Source organism: Lucilia cuprina, chromosome 4, assembly GCF_022045245.1.
Source record: "Lucilia cuprina isolate Lc7/37 chromosome 4, ASM2204524v1, whole genome shotgun sequence".
Lineage (NCBI taxonomy): Eukaryota > Metazoa > Arthropoda > Insecta > Diptera > Calliphoridae > Lucilia > Lucilia cuprina.
In genome coordinates, this window is record NC_060952.1 from 86209813 (window position 1) to 86231159 (window position 21347).

Consider the following 21347-nt stretch of genomic DNA (forward strand, 5'->3'; position numbering starts at 1 on the left):
AGTAAGAAACTTTTTAATGTCAAATTTCATAGCTATACTTGTATTTTTAGCCAGTAATGATCTTTGAAGTCATTTTCTAAAAGGGGGTTGGATCAATTATGAAACGATACTCAAGCGTTTTAACAATTTTCGTAAGGGGACTTTATATGTGGGGTAAAGTCAATCATGGACCTATCCTCATAAAATTGTGGAGCCATATTGGCTTATATGAAACTTATTTATATCGAATTTCATTGCTATACACGTAATTTTAAAACTGTTATGGCCGTTAAAGTTGTATAGGGGCTATCCGAAGACGTGGACCGTTATTGCCCATTTTCAATATCAATCCGAGCTTATCAATAAAGAGAATATTAATGCAACATTTTAACTGTCTAACTCGTCGCTCCCCCCAGGAGCATGTTACCTTGGTGAAGCCTCCACCTTGGTGTTATTGCAAACCTGGGGAATAAAAGGGTGGCCAATACCTCTAGTCTGACTGGAACTAAATAATTGGCTTAGTCATTGCATAGACTGAAAAGAGGTGAAACCAGAACACCGCATAATCTGTCCTGGCTGGTCAGTTAGTTGAGGCTGGTTAGTTGGTTGAGGTTCCTTCGGGATCCACGGTTTGGTTTAATTGCTTAAAACCCAAATTCGCGGGAGGAGTAAGTTGCAGTTAAAAGACTGATGTAAGTTAATGCCAATAATTCGGCATAAGTTCGGTGATGTTGCCGAAACAACAGATACCCCACAGAGGAGTGAGTGTGAGACTATGTGTTGGAAATGAGTTGGTATTTATTGTATATGGTACAGGATGAATATGGGGTACGGCGGGCCTCATCCACCAGTCTACCTATAATAAATGTGTCGTATGTTTTTCTCTCATGAATTTGTCGTATAAATAAGATGTGTGCTGGGTTATATGATGATGGATGAAAGGTATAATATGCAAATTATACCATTGAATTTTTCTTCCTTGTCCAGATATGTTCAGAGTATACTCTGTTCATATCAGAATTACCACTGTGTGTCCCTGTGAGTAAGAACAAAGTCCTTGTCTTATTTGATTCGAATTCGTATTTCGGTCCACCGGTTACGTCTCTAGGTGATGTTGCCGAATCAACAGAGGCAATCCGAGCTGCGTGGTTGTAAACGGAAGTGATATTTTTATATCTCGGAAGTTAAGCAACGGGGCAGCAATGGTCAGAGATTAAATAGCTCGAGTACTTCAGCAAAGTGCTTGTACATGGACCGGTCAAATCCATGTAAAAAATTGCCACCTGAGTTCCTTATTGAAGGATTCAGGGGCGATGGTAGAATGTTGTTCATGTTTACCCAGTGGATGAAAAAGACCACCGTGGGGTAAGGCATCATGCAAGGTACACACGTAAAGCATTCAACATGCATTTATCTAACTCGTCTCGTGTGACCTATATCTTGATTTTAACAAACGGACGGACATGGCTGAATCACCTTAGAATTTAATAAGAACCATATTGTGTGTCAATGATCAATGTTTTCATGATGGTAATAAAAATATCGACTAAATTAAGTTTCTTTCCCTTTACAAATTTACTTCTTACTTCTTTTGAAAGTCTGTTGGAAAATAGATTCCATTTTAGTTTTCTTCCCTCAAAGTTTTTATAACCTTCAATTTGTCACCATGGCATAATTATTGCATGCAATGGCAGAGGGTATAAACAATTCGACCTTGCCGTATAGATAAATAATATTTTCATATTGTTGTTTTCTTTTTTTTGGGGGGAATTTGATTAGATTGGGGGAGTTCTTCAATTGTGTGTTTTTTTTTGTTTCATTTCTGATTAAGTTATTGTATGTTATCATTTTTAAATTAAATCTACTATTTGGTCTTTTTTATATTTATAATACCAATTTGAGTAATTGACCGAATATAGCTTTTTACGATTTTTTTTTTTTTTTAATTTACTGTTTGAATTATTTTTTCGAAATTATTGTTTTACAAACAAAAAATGCACTTACCTTTTAAAGATATTTTAAAAAATTTTAAATAAATTTTAATTTGGTTTTAATTTTGAGTATTTAGTTTTCACAATAATTATATTTTTAAATCTATATATTTTCCCAATTTTATTTATTTTTTATTTAATTTTTATATTTTTTTTTCATTTATTTATTTTTTAACTTAATTTGTTTTATTTTGTATATTATTTTTTTATTTTTAAAAATATTTATAATTTTTTACAAAGTTTTGCAAATTTTTCGTTTATCTTAAATTTTTTTTAAATATATTTTTATTTTTTTTAATTTTTTAATTTTTATAATTTTTACTTTATTTTTTTTAAAGCATAATACGTTGTAACAACAATATTAATCGACTTTATTAAATTTTATTATGTTTATTCAACCGAAAGCCGCACAAGTGCTAAAAATGTATTTTGTTCTTTCCTTTTTTCTTTAATTAAAATTGCAAATAAAATATCACTGACCAACAAACACTTTTAAAACATTATTTCCACATTTTATACAACCAGACGTTGAACACGAAGAAAAAAAAATCCCGTTGAGTCAATTTGACGCCAAAAATATTTAAACGTTAATAACAACATCAACATAAAAAAACATTAAGAAAACACTAAACGCCTGCCACACTTATGACTCAAATACAAGCATTAAATTTGTAATTATTATTATTTTTTTTCATAAATTTATTTATGATTCTCCATATAAAATATTTTATTTTCTTCACAAATATTTCTTTTTATTTTCCTTTAATATCATATTTAGTCGCGTGTATTTCTTAACGAGCGTTACCCGGTCTTTTATAGCGTACTTTTACGATTTCTAATAATAAAATCTCAAATACTATTTCAACACCAAAAAAAGAAAAAAAAAAACACCGTCCGTTTAGTTAAAACGGTAACAACTGTTTTCTTCAATTCAAAATTTCCTAGACTAAAGGTTGTGATTTTACTTCAACAGCCAAAGAATGAAAACAATAACAAACGCCAGAAAATAGCAACAGTAGCAGTAACATTTTCAAACCACAACAACAATAACATTATCAACTATTGAACATTTTACAGTTGTGTTATCATATGGATAGTCTTATCATATTGGCTATTGTTAGCAAACGACCGACGACGAAAAGCTTTAAACAGCAACAAACATAATATTCAAGAGCATGAAAAAGCTTTTCAACAATTCAGAATTTTTCTTTGCAAAAAATGCTAATAAAAGTATGTTAAATAACAGTGTTATACTATAACAGCTTAAAGCTTTATAATAATTTTAAATCTCAGTATGACAATTACAGAAATTCTGTAATGTAAAGCGGATATGAAAGTAAAACGACATACGTTTCGTTTCGGTTAAAATTAAGAATTTAAAATGGACTAAAAATACACTTTCCACATTGACTAAGGAAACTTTAATAATCTATGGATAAATTTCTGTAAAAAGTGTTCTCTAAAAGAGTAGAACTAGAACTGAACCAGGACTGAAACAGAACTGACCCAGGGATAAAATATAACTGAAATAAACCAGAACAGAAATAAAACAGATCTAAAACAGAACTAGAGATGAACTAGAGAAGAACTAGAACAGAACTAGAACAGAACTAGAACAGAACTAGAACAGAACTAGAACAGAACTAGAACAGAACTAGAACAGAACTAGAACAGAACTAGAACAGAACTAGAACAAAACTAGAACAAAACTAGAACAGAACTAGAACAGGACTAGAACTAGAACAGAACTAGATCAGTAAAGAAGCTTCAAGTTGTTATACCCTACACCACTATAGTGGGGAGGGTATTATACGTTTGTGCTGATGTTTGTAACATACAAAAATATTGGTCCAATACCCACCTTAAAGTATACCGATCGATTCAGAATCATTTTTTGAATCGATTAAGATATGTCCGTCCGTCCATCCGTCCGTCCGTCTGTCCGGCTGGCTGGCTGGCTGTCCATGTAAACCTTGTGCGCAAGGTACAGGCCGCAATTTTCAAGATAATTTGATGAAATTTGGACCAAGCTTGTTTTTTGGTACAAGGACGAAGCCTATTGAAAATGGTTGAAATCGGTCCACTATTTTACCTAGCCCCCATACAACCGTACCTCCCGATTTGTACTTTTTATGCCATAATTACGTCAAATATTCTGCTATTTCTCTAAAAATTGGCACAAATAAGTTTTATATAAGTATAAATGACACTGCAGATTTTCGTAAGGATCGGCCTATATTTGACCCTAGCCCCCATACAAACCCCCCTTCAAAAAAAGACTTAAACGTCTAAAATTGACTTGTAACCATTTGTATCGCAATGAAACTCAACAAAACTAACTGTTATTTAGAAATATATCCTTTTCCCAAATTTACCGAGGATCGGCCCATATTTGACCTATATAAAGCCTTTTTAGAAATTTTAGTTTTTTATCAATAAATGGCTTAAATATTTTGGAATTATGGTAATATTCAATATAAAAGTTTCTTTACAAAAAATAAAAATTTTATAATAAGTAAAAATTTTAAAAATATACTCATGGTGTAGGGTATTATATGGTCGGCCATGCCCGACTATACTTTCCTACTTGTTTTTACTTAATTCTATCAAAACTAAAACAACATTTTTTCTACCAGTTATTTTTAATTTATTGTTATTAGTTTTATTACCATACAAATATTTTTATTACAATTTTTTTGGTTTAAACCCTTTTGGTTAATTTTTTATATTTAAATTTTGTTAGTTACACAAAAAAATTACAATTATTACTTAAGCTTAACATTTACACATAATCTTCTCATACATATTTATGATCTGTTTGCAATCATAATTTGTTAGAAAAATATTTAAAAAAAATGCATAATTAATTTTTGCTTATTATATATATTTTTTAAGTTTTTATTTACTTCATTAATACAATTAACAATTATATTTGTGTTGTTCATTTTAAAACTAGTTTTTTAATTAATTTTTTTGTTATTCTTGTTGTTCTTAAAGGTGGGCTAAAGGTTGCAACTACCAGTTGTCGAATTGTTAATTTATTTATGTTTATTTTTACACTTGTTCTCTAATATACACACATACATACAAATACGTTTAATATCATGTTTTTCTTTTAGTATTTTTTTTTAATAAGTATAAAGCTTTTTAGTGCATTAGTGTGAGTGTGTTTATTTTCATTTTTCTTTAGAGGGGAGGATGGGAAAAAGGATTTATGTTAAGAGTATTTCTATAGATATATATGTGTGTTTATTTAGTTGTTTTTATGTTTTAGGGAAGAGCTTTAACTAACTACCATTTATTTTCATCTCTCTAAACACATTCATATTGAATTTTTTTAAATATTTTTTTTTTATATTGTTTCTTAAAAAAAACACAAAATTATATTGTTAATTACTTATAACAATTGTATTTATTATTTAACAAATATTGTTATTTTTTGTTAATTTCTTTCAAATAAGTTTCTGTTGTGTTTCGTTTTATTGTTCACCATTTTTTAGTTTGTCCAGTGTATTAAAAACAATTGAGTAGACAATGTCCATTAATTTAATCCAAGCTGCTGTTTGTTTTTCATTTAAATTACAGACCGCTGTTAAGACCTCCAAAATTACCTCTTTCAGTTCCTAGGAAAGATTTAGAAACAAATTTTTTTGAATAGAAACTAAACACTTTAGTTGTTTTTTTAAGATTTCAAAACTTACATTAAACGATTGTTTTTCTATTTGTCGATTAAAATGTGATACCGCAACTTTTGACCACATTTCCTCTAGTTTTGGTCCCGACCAATCATGTCCCAACATTTGTATGGATTCATCAAAAACCTTTATAATGCGCACAGCATGGGCTTTGAAGCGGGCATTGTTCTGTAATGGGTATAAATTAATTTGGTATGTTCTAACGGACTGATTACAATATTGCCTATAATACAGATTATATAGTCTTGACTATAGTCCATATGTTTACGTTACAGATTTTCAAAAAAAGCGAATTCGCTAAATCTAGTCCAGACTATAGACAAGTTTACAGTCCAGACTATATTCTTGTCTATAGTCTAGACTTTAGTCTTGTCTATAGTCCAGACTATAGACTTGTCTATAGTCCAGACTATAATCTTGTCCATAGTCCAGACTATAATCTTGTCTATAGTCCAGACTATAGTCTTGTCTATAGTCTAGGCTATAGTCTTGTCTATAGTCCAGACTATAATCTTGTCCATAGTCCAGACTATAATCTTGCTTATAGTCCAGACTATAGTCTTGTCTATAGTCCAGACTATATTCTTGTCTATAGTCCAGATTATAGTCTTGTCTATAGTCCAGACTATAATCTTGTTTATAGTCCAGACTATAATCTTGTCTATCGTCTTGTCTATAGTCTTGTCTATAGTCCAGACTATAGTCTTGTCTATAGTCCAGACTATAGTCTTGTCTATAGTCCAGACTATTGTGTTTTCTATAGTCCAGACTATAGTCTTTTCTATAGTCCAGTCTTTAGTCTTTTCTATAGTCCAGTCTATAGTCTTTTCTATAGTCCAGACTGTAGTCTTTTCTATAGTCCAGACTGTAGTCTTGAACAGACTATAGTCTTATCTATAGTCTTGTCTATAGTCTAGACTATAATCTGGACTTTAGTCTTATCTATAGTAGAGACTATAATCTTATCTATAGTCCAGACTATAGTCTTTTCTATAGTCCAGACTGTAGTCTTTTCTATAGTCCAGACTGTAGTCTTTTCTATAGTCCAGACTATAGTCTTATCTATTGTCCAGACTATAGTCATATCTATAGTTCAGACTAAAGTCATATCTATAGTCCAGACTAAAGTCTTGTCTATATCCAGACTAAGGTCTCGTTTTAGTCCATACTACAGTCTTATCTAGAGTCTATAGTCCAGTCTATGGTCTTGTCTACAGTCGTGTTTATAGTCTAGACTACAGTCTTGTTATAGGCCAGACTTTAGTCTTGCCTATAGTTCCGACTATAGTCTTGTCTTTATTCCTGACTATAGTCTTTCGTATAGTCTTGTCTATAGTCCAGACTATTGTGTTTTCTATAGTCCAGACTATAGTCTTTTCTATAGTCCAGACTATAGTCTTTTCTATAGTCCAGACTATAGTCTTTTCTAAAGTCCATTCTATAGTCTTTTCTATAGTCCAGACTGTAGTCTTTTCTATAGTCCAGACTGTAGTCTTGAACAGACTATAGTCTTATCTATAGTCTTGTCTATAGTCCAGACTATAGTCTGGACTTTAGTCTTATCTATAGTACAGACTATAATCTTGTCTATAGTCCAGACTATAGTCTTTTCTATAGTCCAGACTGTAGTCTTTTCTATAGTCCAGACTGTATTCTTGTATATAGAACAGACTATAATCTTATCTATTGTCTTATCTATTGTCCAGACTATAGTCATATCTATAGTTCAGACTAAAGTCATATCTATAGTCCAGACTAAAGTCTTGTCTATATCCAGACTAAGGTCTTGTTTTAGTCCATACTACAGTCTTATCTAGAGTCTATAGTCCAGTCTATGGTCTTTTCTACAGTCGTGTTTATAGTCTAGACTACAGTCTTGTTATAGGCCAGACTTTAGTGTTGCCTATAGTTCCGACTATAGTCTTGTCTTTATTCCAGACTATAGTCTTTCGTATGGTCCAGACTATAGTCTTGTCTGTAGTCCAGACTATAGTTTTGTCTATAGTCCCGACTACAGTTTTGTCTATAGTTCCGACTATAGTTTTGTCTATAGTCCAAACTATAGTCTTGTCCCTAGTCCGGACTATAGTCTTTTCAATAGTCCATACTATAGTCATGTCTAGTGTCCAGACTATGGTCTTGTCTATAGTCTTGATTGCAGTCCAATCTAGAGTCCAAATTTTAATATTTTTGAATCCATACTTGCTTTGTCTGTGCTCCACACAATAGTCTTGTATATAGACCAAAGTTTTTTTCAAACGTATGATATTGCCTAAAGTCTAGTCTTAGTAAATGCAATATTCGTATCTATAGTCATGTCTATAGTCCTGACTACTGGCTTGTATGTGATCGCGTCTTGTTTGTAGTATAGCGAATATAAACCCTCTTAAGCTGCAGGGGTCCTACTTAAACAAAACTAACAATGTCCCTCTGTCAAAATTTAATCAAATCTGACAGTCACACACCTCTTATCTCAATCTTTATCTTCTTCTTACAGCACTCATCTGTTTATCAAAACATACTTAAACATTGTCTATATTTAGGGAAATTTGATAACACTTCAAAAATGTTTAGCATACTTCAAGGCACTTAAATGTCAACAGACTGTTTAATAAATATCAAGAGGGTGTAACAAATACTTAACATCTATTAACAAAAATATATATTATCTTTCAACCATACTTAAGGCAATTTTAAACAATGGTTTTCTTAAATATCCCTAATCGAGTGAAAATTGTTTATATAAGAAAATACTTACTTTTAATTCATCAATTGGCAGATCTTTAAATGAATAAAACTTTTCCAAATTGGACGGATATTTTGTAAAGAATTTTAACAATATCGCCACACCGGACTCTGTGGGTGTAGCAGCGGGTATTTCCCAAGTTTTTTTGATTTCATATACTTCATCGCAATTCATGTTGGCGTGTTGAAAGTCTTTATTTAAAGCTCTATAGAAACCGTCAATTATATATTTAGCTGTAATTATAAAACATTTAGAATATTATTTAACTTTAAAAGCACAAATTAATACATATGTATGACCGTCTGTACAAAAAGAATTCACTTAAACATACATACACATATCATAAGCATTCTGCAGTTGACATTTCTATTAAAGTCATTCATCTCATCGAAATCTCCACGACTTCACCCACCTCCCCTTCAAAATGTTCTAACAACAACATTTAAACATTTAACGTTCTTGTGTCAGTTTTAGTTTGTTTATTTTATTTATTCATATTACTTATTTAACTTGTTTTTTTGCATGTCATCTGTTTTGCATGATGTCAAGTTGTCGGACAGACAGTTAGATAGACTTTTATTCATTTTTCGTGGTTGTGCTTTATGATAGTTGTCATTATTATTTTATGACTGTACAATACCCACAACAACTACAACAATAATATTATTATTATTTATCTGTACAAGAAGTCTTTCACAAAAAAATATATATATTTTCAACAACAAAAAAATCACAAGTATTATGTCAAGTGGTTTTGTTTTCAATTTGACACGTGATTAAGTTAATGGGCAGTGCACAATGATTAAATAAATTCAAAATGTTAAAAAACAATTGATATCACTTTATGGTATTGTGGGAACATATCAATTATTCTTGAAATGAATTATAAACGAAGTTCAAATAATGCATAAAAGATTTCTTTTCAACAGATTTTTAAAATAAAAATTTTGGCAAATATTTAACTCTTTTCCCATTGTGCAACCACTATTTACATTTTTTCGTACATTATTCAAGATAATGCAATCAGAATACTTAAACAATTAATTCTTAACAAAAAATATTTCTAGACTCAACTGTAGAGTAGAATATGAACTAGATTCTAAACTAAACTATAGATTAAACTAGACTATAAACTAGACAATAGTCTAGACTATAGGCTAGACTATAGACTAGACTATAGACTAGACTATAGACTAGACTATAGACTAGACTATAGACTAGACTATAGACTAGACTATAGACTAGACTATAGACTAGACTATAGACTAGACTATAGACTAGACTATAGACTAGACTATAGACTAGACTATAGACTAGACTATAGACTAGACTATAGACTAGACTATAGACTAGACTATAGACTAGACTAGTCTATAGACTAGACTATAGACTAGTCTATAGACTAGACTATAGACTAGACTACAGACTAGACTATAGACTAGACTACAGACTAGACTACAGATTAGACTATATGCTAGACTATAGACTGGACTACAGACTAGACTATATACTAGACTATTCATTTTATTAACATAAATTGATTGTAATTGTTTCTATTAAAAACTAAAAAAGTTTTCCGTGAAAGAAATTATTCTTTTTAATTACTGTTTACAAAATATACAATCTCTTTACTTTTTGTTTGCTTTATTCATATTGTGTATTATGTTCATGAGTTTTTCTCTTTATCTGGTAGTGTATACGGAATAATTCATAAATATATTATTTTTTTATTAGTTATTGTGAGTGCAGTCTACTTAACAGTAAGTATACGAACCAGGGATGGACAAATTAATGTTATTTCTGAAAGCTTTAAACTTATTATAGGGTTTGAAACAAACAGTTTTAATTAAAATAATAATATTACAAATTTGATTATATGCCGGAGAAAATGGAAAGAATTAATTGATGTTTAGAGATCGAAGTACATTGCTCACAGTTAGTAATAATTTGCACAAATTTTTTAGTAATTCAATACATACATATATATGTAGAAAAGTTTTTTTTAATATCTTAACACTTTTCCATCCCTGTAGAACTCTGCTCCATTAATATTGAAATTTACTCATAATATGGTTTTGTAAATGCAAGAGTATTTCCGAATGACAAAAGAGGAAATGGAAACAGCATGTGATAAATAAACAATCAAATAATAGTACTTATGAGAATGTATGTAAGTAAAAAAAAAAATTATAAAAGTAATAAAAGTATTAAATATTTGTCAAACAATTTAAGCAATAAATTATATAGTAGAAAAGAGCAATGCTCTTTAATAACTGAATAATGTAGAGAAATTATAGAAAGAGAGACTAGTTCTTTCAGTCAAGTCAAGGGACTATACACGATGCTATTCAAGAGGTTAATCTAAAGAATACTTGATACTATTCGACAGATATTTATATGGATGGAATAGTGAATGAATTACTCAATAGATTAGTTAATAAAGTAGTCAATAGACTAATTAGCCAGTAGACTAATTAATGAAATAGTTGTTGGATTAGTCGAAAAATATGTTAATGGAAAAATCAATAGACTAGTCAATAAACTAGTCTATAGACTAGTTAGTAGGCCATTCAATAAACTAATCCATAGACTGGTTAAACGTTTAGTCAATAAACTAGTTCATAGACTAGACAATGCACTTGTCAATAGACTAAACAGGAGGCTAGTCAATAGACAAGTCAGAAGGAAAGTCAATAGAATAGTCAGTGCGATTAATCAATTCATTAGTCAGTAGACTTGTCAATATAATAGTCAATGTGCTATTCAATAGACTAATTAGTAGACAAGTCAATAGACTAGACAATAGAGTAGACAATACGCAAGTCAATAGACATGTCTATAGAGTAGTTCATAAAATAGTCTATAGACTAATCAATAAACTGTTTAGTTGACTAGTCAATAGCTTAGTAAATAGACTAGTTAGTATGCCAGTTAATTTAGTACGAATAAAAATTTCAACAGACTAGTAAGTAGGCTAGTCAATAGGCTAGTTAGTAGGCTAGTTAGGAGGCTAGTCAATAGAATAGACAATAGTCTACACTAATCAATACATAGACTAGTCAATAAACTTGTCCATAGGCTAATCAATTGACTAATTAATATACAAGCCAATAGCCTAGACAGTAAACTAATCTATAGACTAGTCAGTAGAATTATCTCTTGATACTCAGTAGATTAGACCATAACTAAAAACTAGGGTCTAGATTAGTCAGTAGACTATTCAAAAAACCAATTAATAATTAGTCTAGCAAATAGACCAAATCTAGTCTAGTACTTATACCTTTCTCAATTTTAATTAATTTAATACTTGAATAGTAACTCACTTTTATCATCTTATCCCATCAATATACTTGTTTAAAATACAAAAGTAACTTCTTTCACATAAAAAAAAACCCTTTTAGCCATAAAGGAAATTAAATAAATTAAAAAAAACCTTCTCCTAAACGAAAAGTTTTCAAAACAAGAAGAAAAGGACCTCTACTCTTAGTCCGAACAGCAACAAGAGAACAAAAAGTAATTAATTAAAGATGAATCAAGAAGAATACAAAATGAAAATGTATAAAGAATACACAAGAGAAACAAGAGTGTAACAAGAATAAGCAACAACAATGAAGACATAAATGAAAAGACAGGTGGTTTGGATAGAAAAAAACGTGACAAGCATGAAGAATGTCAACAACAGACATACGCACACACATACACACACACACTCATTTACATAAGTTTGTTTCTTGCAATAAGGAAACTTTCTTGTGTTCTTTTGCTAAAACAATTGTTATGTTAAGGGACTAAAAGAGATATCTAACTAAGGATACCTTATACAATAAGATACTTGTTTACATTACATTATACATGTTTATATTACATACATATAAATACATAGACATTGAGAACAGTGGTGGGCAAATATATACTATAAAAATAAACATGTACACCTGTTGTTGTATAAATTGTCCTTTTGTCTCAAAAGTTCTACCTCGTTGTAATAAATTTCTATATTTGAATAAAACATATACTTCCTGTTATACATATAAAAGTTAATGTGTTACTCTACATGTCCCCGGTAGTCTATGGTGTAAGCGCTTCTGCTTTTTTAGTTTATTACTTTAAATCATACATTTTATACAGGCATTTTTATTGTCTCCACACTTGTTTAAAGGATTTTTCAAAACTCCCATCACTGCTTTCAATCAACACATATGAACTTGTTTAGATGTATACCTCTGTGTATAAACATGGTCACATAACCTTGTGAACTACTACTGTATGTATTATATCATTACAAAAACATTAGTGCCACCCTTTTCTCATTCGCTTCTAGCTCTAGGCTAACCCAACCATAGTAACAGATCCTACTTCGCCTTCATTACTATCACTTTTTTGTAGGTAAAAACAAGAAAAACTAAAGATTAAATGAATTCCAGTTATCACATGCCATAACAAATGTTTTACACTCAAAAAAAATTGTTCGTTTGTATTACAAGGAAAAAGGTTATCTTATAAAAATGTTAAGAATTATTTTCAATACAAAAAAAAAAATTGAAAATTACCCATATTTCCCCTGGTATTCCTTGTAAAAAAATCCCTAGATTCAAGTAAAGTCTAACAAAAAACATTGAAAAAATGAAAAACTGTATTATGTATGTTGTTGTAGATTTCAGTCCTTCTAATCCATGTGCTCGTTCTCGTTCATGTTCACGTTCATGTTCATCCTTCGTTAGCTGATTATAAAAGCAAACAGCAACAAAATTGATACAACAAGATATTCACAACCATAACCTCCGACAGGATTTTACGAGAAGAGTAAAAGCAAAAAACAATTTAAACAATTTAATATTAGTACAAATATAGATGAGTGTGTGTATACATATGTATGTATTAATGTGTGTTAGAGTATAAATATTACAGAAGGCAAAACAAAAATTACACTGTCTGTATACAACACCGGCCTTTTAGACTTGTTATTGAGACAGATATAAAAAGAAACTAATACAATATTTACAAATACTTATACTACTGTCACTCATACTACGAATACTTTGACACACGTACACATGGGTATTAGGGAGGTACTACAGTGTTTGGATTACAGGCTAGAATATCCACTTTTATCTAAAACTTCAACTATAGCCTATACAGGCATTATTTGTGACTATAGAATTATGGTCTAGTATATAAACTCGACTATATCAGAATAATAGTCTAGTCTATAATTTGGACTATAGCTTAGTCTAAACTATTGTCTAGTTTATAGTCTGCACTAAAGTCTAGTCCGTAGCAGAACTACATATAATCTAGTATATAGTGTAGAATATAGGCTAATCTATTGTCTTTTCTATAGATCAGACAAAGGTCTAGTCTATGGCCAGGGTCCATTTTATAGTCTTGTCATAGTTTAGTATATAGTCTGAAATATTGTCAACTTTGTGTGTATTCTGGACCAATGTCTAGCCAATAGTGTAGACAATTATCTAGTCTATTTTATCGACTGTAGTCTAGTCTATAGTCTAGTCTATAGTCTAGACTATAATCTAGTCTATAGTCTAGACTATCATCTAGTCTACAGTGTAGACTATAGTTTAGTCTATAGTCTAGACTATAGTTTAGTCTTTTGATCTATTGTCTTTTCTATAGGTCAGACAAAGGTCTAGTCTATGGTCAGGGTCCATTTTATAGTCTTGTCATAGTTTAGTATATAGTCTGAAATATTGTCAACTTTGTGTGTATTCTAGACTATAATCTAGTCTATAGTCTAGACTATAATCTAGTCTATAGTCTATACAATAATCTAGTCTATAGTCTAGACTATAATCTAGTCTATAGTGTAGACTATAGTTTAGTCTATAGTCTAGTCTATATTTTAGTCTATACTCTAGACTAAAGTTTAGTCTGTACTCTAGACTATAGTTTAGTCTAAAGTCTAGACTATAGTTTAGTCTAAAGTCTAGACTATAGTTTAGTCTATAGTCTAGACTATAGTTTAGTCTATAGTCTAGACTATAGTTTAGTCTATAGTCTAGACTATACTTTAGTCTATAGTCTAGACTATAGTTTAGTCTATAGTCTAGACTGTAGTATAGACAAAAGTCTAGACTAAAGTACAGCCTATAGTCTAGACTATAGCATAAGTCCATAGCCTCGACTATAGTGTATATACTATCTGCACTATAGTCAACTCTTATCTATAGTATAATGAAAGTATATTAAAATCTAGACACTAGTATATCCTTTAGTATACACTATGTACGGTCATCTAGTATACAAATTGAACTATAGTCTAGTCTATAGTTTAGGCAGTCGTCCACTATTGTAGTAAAATATATTCATTAGTCTTGCCTACAGTCTGGACTATAGTCTGGACTGTAGTCTAGTCTACAGTCTGGACTATAGTCTAATCTGTAGTCCTGACTGCTCATTTTATGTATATTTATACATCTATTGCCTAGACTATAGTCTATTCAATCCACAGATCACACTATCATCTATCCTACTGTCTGGGCTACAGTCTAGCCTGTTTGAACTATATACTCTAGTCTACTAGAGTATATAGACTTTACACTAGACTATAGTCCAGACTATAGACTAGACTATAGTCCAGACTATAAAATAGACTATAGTCCAGACTATAGACTAGACTATAGTCCAGACTATAGACTAGACTATAGTCCAGACTATAGACTAGACTATAGTCCAGACTATAGACTAGACTATAGTCCAGACTATAGACTAGACTATAGTCCAGACTATAGACTAGACTATAGTCCAGACTATAGACTAGACTATATTCCAGACTATAGTCTAGACTAGACTATAGTCACAATAGACTAGACTATAGTCCAGACTATAGACTAGACTATAGTCCAGGCTATGAACTAGACTATAGTGCAGACTATAGACTAGACTATAGTCCAGACTATAGACTAGACTATAGTCCACACTATAGACTAGACTATAGTCCAGACTATAGACTAGACTATAGTCCAGACTATAGACTAGACTATTGTCCAGACTATAGACTAGACTATAGTCCAGACTATTGACTAGACTATAGACTAGACTATTGACTAGACTATAGACTAGACTATAAACTGGACTATAGTCCAAACCTGTGTGTAATCTTGACTGTTGAATGTAAGAAAGTATTTTTATTTTATATATAGTATGGACTATAGTCTGATCTGTAGATCGAGTAGTAGTCCAATCTATAGTTCGGGCAATAGTCAGATACACAGTCAACATTATAGTTTACTTTGTACATATTCTGGACTATAGTCTAGCCTACAGTTTAAAAATGTTCTAGCCTGTATATTCTGGATTATTGTCTAGTCTATACTATGGACTATAGGTAAACCTGCAGTCTGGAAAATAGTCTAGCCTATAGTCCTTTCTATTCTAATATGAAATATAGTTGATACTATAGAAAATAGTCTGGACAAAAGTCTAATCTATAGTCTGTACTTTCATGTGGTCTATAGTCTGTGCTTCAATATGGTCTATAATCAGTTTAGGGAAATTGTTGGCTAAGGTTTAAAAAAAATCCGTTTTAAAAATCCTAAATAAGAGTCATCCTAATGCAAATACTGCAAGTGCTATCAGAATACTTTCTGCCATAAAATCACATACATTCGTACAAATACAATTTGACCACGGTTGATTAGTTAAGGCAATGTGAAATGAAATGGAAAAATATCGAGTGGATAGAAAAATCAAATATTGACTGTTTTTTATAACAACAAAATCAAAGAAGTAAAAAAAAAAACTTAAAAAAAAATAAACAAAACTTTAAACATTTTTAAATCTGTAAAGAAATATTTAAATACCTTTAGCTTAATAATAAGTTTAATATTTTTTATACAGAATCTTGTTCCTTACAATTTCCTTTAAAAAGGCGATTGAGGTTGTAGATGTGAGTATAAGTTTGTTTATTTTTCTTATTTCTGCATATAATTTATCTATTGTTTACTTTCGTTTTTTTTTTTTGTTATTAGTTTTATTATTTGTTTTTTCTTATTGTTGTTTTTATTGTATTGTTTTTGTTGCTTTTAAAACGTCTATTGTTTTTTACAACAAGGACATCTAAGAAATCCATAAATTGTTTCTTTTTCTTTTTTCTTCTATTCTGCTGCTTCTTATCTTGCATACAATTTATAGAGAATAATAATTTTATTTAAAAAAAATTAAAGTTTTATTATAATGTTTAATACTTTTTTCATTGATTTTTTATATTTTCAATTAAAAAATTTCCTTTTTTTTATTATTTTGTTTTTGTTTTAATTTACGTTGTATAAAAAAATTTCTTAGGATTTTTTTTAATATTTAATTTTTCTTAATTTTCACAACGTTTTTAACCGCACGCGTGTGCTCTCAGATTGATACTGACTAAAATTTCCTCACAAACTACTCGTTGTGTGATAGTATGTGTGTGAATTGTTTTCTATTTGTTTTTATGTGTATGCGTGTGATTTTATTGTGTCTCTCAGTTCAAGTTCAAATTTGATTTGAATTTAATGATTATGAGAGTCAATTTACAGTTAACTGTTGGTTTGTGTTATTGTTGTTGTTGCTTGCCATTACAAGTAGAAGTGGGGATTATTTGGGGGAGAAAAGCTTTGTGTTCTTGTATTGTAGTTTTTGGCGCGCATTGTAAGCTCTTTTTAAGTTTTAGGTTAGTGAGAACCTACCCATAAAGCAGGAGCGTTGTAAAGAATAATTAAACACAAAACAATACATTCTAAATATTCGGAATTTTTAAAAAATTTGAAAAAATTAAACTAAATAAACAAAAACAAACACGAAAATTTTTTAAAATATTGTTACTTCATGGCTTCTGTGCGAAAGTTCAAAAATCTGTACACGCCCCTGTTTTTAATATTTCTGCATTAATTTTTCTCCATACCAAACCATTTTTTGTGCTAAAGTGCCACCTGTAGACACTTAGGAATAACAGTAAAGGATATCTCAAGAAAAAACCTGAGAACCCAAGCATTTACTCTCTTTAAACAGCTTTTTATAAAAAAAAACAAAACTTTTTAAAGCTTTTTCTTAAGTCGTTAAACTTTCCATTTATACGTACATATAACATCCATATGTATATTCTTAACTGATTTTAAATTTAATTTTATAAATCAAAATAATAAATGACAGTTTGACATATTTTTTGCCCTTAAGAGTTCAAAGTAACCAAATAATAAACGAAACAGACACGACTTTTATAACAAACAAATTTGTGTTGTGTCAAAATTTTTCATCATTAGGGTTAAAAGCATTTTTTCTAAAAAGGTTAAGGTAAAAAAATAAATAGAAAGGTTTCCTTTTGAAATTGATTTATAGTGACAGGTAGAAGAGCAGTAATAGTACTTTTTCTAAAAGCATCTTTATAAAACAATTTTAAAGTTAAAGTACTTTTGCATTTGAATGCTTATTGAAATTTGTCTGTCTATTATGATATATTTATCTAAAGGATACTTTCTTATATTAAATTATTACAAATCTTTTATATTCTTTAATTAAAAAATCTTCTGTCTGAATATTTCACATTTTATTATAAATTTTAGAATTAAAGCCAGACAATTTATCCAAAAAAATTAAAAAATATTCATTATATAGACTATTTTGTAGACTATACTACGGAATTGTCTATATTAAATGATGTAGTTTATTGACTAGTTTACAGCGTCGTATATAATATCATCTAGACTTTTATAGTCTAGTCTTTATCAAGTCGTGTACGAACCAGTCTATAGTTTAGCCCATAGTATAGTTTCTAGTAAGTCTATAGTCGATTATATAGTCTAGTCTATGGTCCACTCTTTTTTATACTCTACAGTATAGTCTATGGTCTAGTGTATAGTATAGTTTATATTCTAGTCTATAGTCTAGTCCTCTATCTAGTATATAGTCTAGTCTATAGTCTAGTCTATAGTCTAGTCTATAGTCTAGTCTATAGTCTAGTCTATAGTCTAGTCTATAGTCTAGTCTATAGTCTAGTCTATAGTCTAGTCTATAGTCTAGTCTATAGTCTAGTCTATAGTCTAGTCTATAGTCTAGTCTATAGTCTAGTCTATAGTCTAGTCTATAGTCTAGTGTATAGTCTAGTCTATAGTCTAGTCTATAGTCTTGTCTACAGTCTAGTTTGTGGTCTAGTATATAGTCTGGTCTATAGTCTTGTCTATAGATAAGTCAATAGAGTAGTCTATGAACCAGTCTAGTCTAGTCTAGTTTAGTCTATAGTCTAGTCTATAGTCTAGTCTATAGTCTGGTCTATAGTCTAGTCTGTAGTCTAGTCTATAGTCTAGTCTATAATCTAGTCTATAGTCTTGTCTATAGTCTAGTCTATAGTCTGGTCTATAGTCTAGTATATAGTCTGGTCTATAGTCTAGTCTAGTCTAGTCTATAGTCTAGTCTATAGTCTTGTCTACAGTCTAGTTTGTAGTCTAGTATATAGTCTGGTCTATAGTCTAGTCTATAGATAAGTCAATAGAGTAGTCTATGAACCAGTCTATAGAATAATAAGTATACTAGTGAGAAAACTAGTCCATTGGTTATTCAATTTACTTGTCAAAATAACAGTGAAAAAAATAAATATACTAGACATAGACTTCCTTAGACAGATTTTATTTAAATTTTAATTTAAATTTTTTATATCTGGTAGTCTATAGTCTAATCTATAGTATATAGGAAAAATCAAAAATATATATCATGATCACTTTATATAATCATTTAGAATAGCATCACAGTTTTCATTCACCAATTAGCTAAGTTTATGACAAAAATATTGATAAAGCAAACATAGTAACTTCTCACTGTAGGGCAACCGTCATCAAACATATTTGTATATATAAATGTATATTGTAATTTGCAGTAAAATTTTTAAAAAAGTAAATAAAACCAAAAACTTGCATATCATATATACAAACAAAGCTGGAATATTAATTAATAATTGATTTTTATTCGAAAAAAAAACAAATGTCCAGCAATATATATATTTTTTAAATGAATGAATTGTTTTTATTATTTTATTGGCTCTTCTATATTTGAAGCCAAAAAAAATAACGTGACACAAATACAAAATATACACAATTGTTTTAGGCAAAATAATTATTAGATATTAATTGCGATTTTTGTATAGAATAAAAACAAAACGTAACAAATTAATACAATATAATAAAAAATTTGTTACTTTAACTAAATTTGGCGCGGTTTTGGTTGGAACAAAAAATAATAAAATATTCTCTTGATATTATAGGCAGCAAATGAAAAATAGACTTAAATACAAGTTAATAGTATAATTGCGTGTTACATACTTTATTTAGTCGTTTTGTTTTTAAATTTTGTATAAACTTTTTGTTTTAATTTTCCTTCGAAATTGTTTTAATTATTGTTTTACTGCCATAAATATTATTAATTATATTTGTAAAATATTTTTTTTTTTCATTTATTTGTGACCAGACAAATAATTTAACTTTAATATGTATTTTCATCAGTTTTTAGCTGACAACTGTCTGCTTTACTCTACTGTAGGGAAGGTTTGAGTGAAAAAAAACACGCTCCCCACTCAATTCTCTTTTTAGTTAATTTTGCGAGTAGAAATTCTTCTCAGCAATACTTTTGGAACATGTGTGTGTTCTATTTATCAGTTTGTTCCCCTTTGTATAAGAATATCAACAATCTATATATATAAAAGAGTAGCGTTACTGACTGACTGATTCATCATCGCACAACCCAAACGGCTGAACCTAGAATCATGAAATTTTGACAGTAGATGTGTTTTTGTTATGTAGATCCACTAAGGAGGGATTTTTGTGAATTTGCACATTTACGGTGAAAAAGGGAAAAAAACGGGTAAAACAGGTTTTCTTAAATATCTTACATAATATTGGTGATACAAGAAAAATTTTAAATGACCCTGTATCTACTCTTAAAATGAGCAGATGTGTGTCTGGTACTTTTTTGAAATTCGTACTTCTAAGGGGTAAAAATGTGTAAAAAAGGTGATTTTGGTACCTTTTTTAGCCCTTTATAACTTTTAAACTAATTAACACAATCAAATTTTTCTAAATATTTTGGATATATCTCTCAAAATTATGAGACACATGTTTCGTACTTTTTTAAAATTTATTCCTTTTTGGGTGTAAAAGGGAGAAAACTGTATTTATGGTACTTTTTTAGCACATTAAGAAAACATTCTCGGTTTATTGAATTATTCATATTAAATTACGGATTAACTCTGTAATATTTATTGTAATAAAATGTTTGCTATTTCATTGGGTAAAAAAGTACCAAAAAGGTGTAAAACGGGAAATTTAATTTTATTCAAACTCATTGAGCCAACTTTTATAAAATTTCAAAAAGTAGTTTATTTACTCACACAAAATAAGCTTTTGGTATATTATTTTGGAATTCGAGTACTAAGGCCTATATAGGACCAAAATCGAGTAAATTGTTTGGTACCTTTTTTAAAGCACAATTTTTCTGGAATAAATGAATGCAGATTTGAATCGTTTGAGTTTTATCTGTGATATATATGTAGATTTAAATAGGGAACATTTTGTAAATTTAATTTTCGAAAAAGTATACTTCTAAGCGTAAAGGGGAAACATTGTACTCTTTTTATTAGTACTTTCCACTTAGGTAAACTTTATTCCACTTTTGGTACTTTTTCTTTCTTCAAATGATACTCTATGTATGTTCTTTAATATGAACTGAAAACACATGATTATTAAACATGCACGGTCCTTTTTAGTACTTATTATCTCATAAATTGTATTTTTTTAATTTTCTAAAATATTCAACTTAGGAACATTAATTTTAACATACATGTAAGTGGGAACTATTTGGTACTTTTCTATTCTTTAAATGGATTCTTTATAATGGTTAACCGAAACACACGGTCCTTATTAAATGAGAATTTATTGAGAGAGATCTTTGTACTTTTTC

At 29.7% G+C, this 21347-nt stretch overlaps 1 protein-coding gene across 3 annotated transcripts in view; it reads right to left on the bottom strand.

Moving 5' to 3' along the window:
- Positions 1 to 4884: 4884 nt before the first annotated feature.
- Positions 4885 to 21347, bottom strand: part of LOC111677835 (globin CTT-Z) — a 16918-nt gene continuing 455 nt past the window's right edge. The window contains exons 1-4 of one of the 3 annotated variants that reach the window (XM_046950303.1): positions 16284 to 16409; positions 8424 to 8644; positions 5672 to 5833; positions 4885 to 5593 (exon numbers count right to left, since the gene is read on the bottom strand). In XM_046950303.1, coding sequence (XP_046806259.1) covers positions 5450 to 5593; positions 5672 to 5833; positions 8424 to 8585 — 468 coding nt within the window. In that variant the 5' untranslated portion in view covers positions 8586 to 8644; positions 16284 to 16409 and the 3' untranslated portion in view covers positions 4885 to 5449. Of the gene's footprint in view, positions 5594 to 5671; positions 5834 to 8423; positions 8645 to 16231; positions 16250 to 16283; positions 16410 to 21347 lie in introns of those variants that run through there. The other 2 variants (XM_046950302.1, XM_046950301.1) reach the window with 2 other exon arrangements.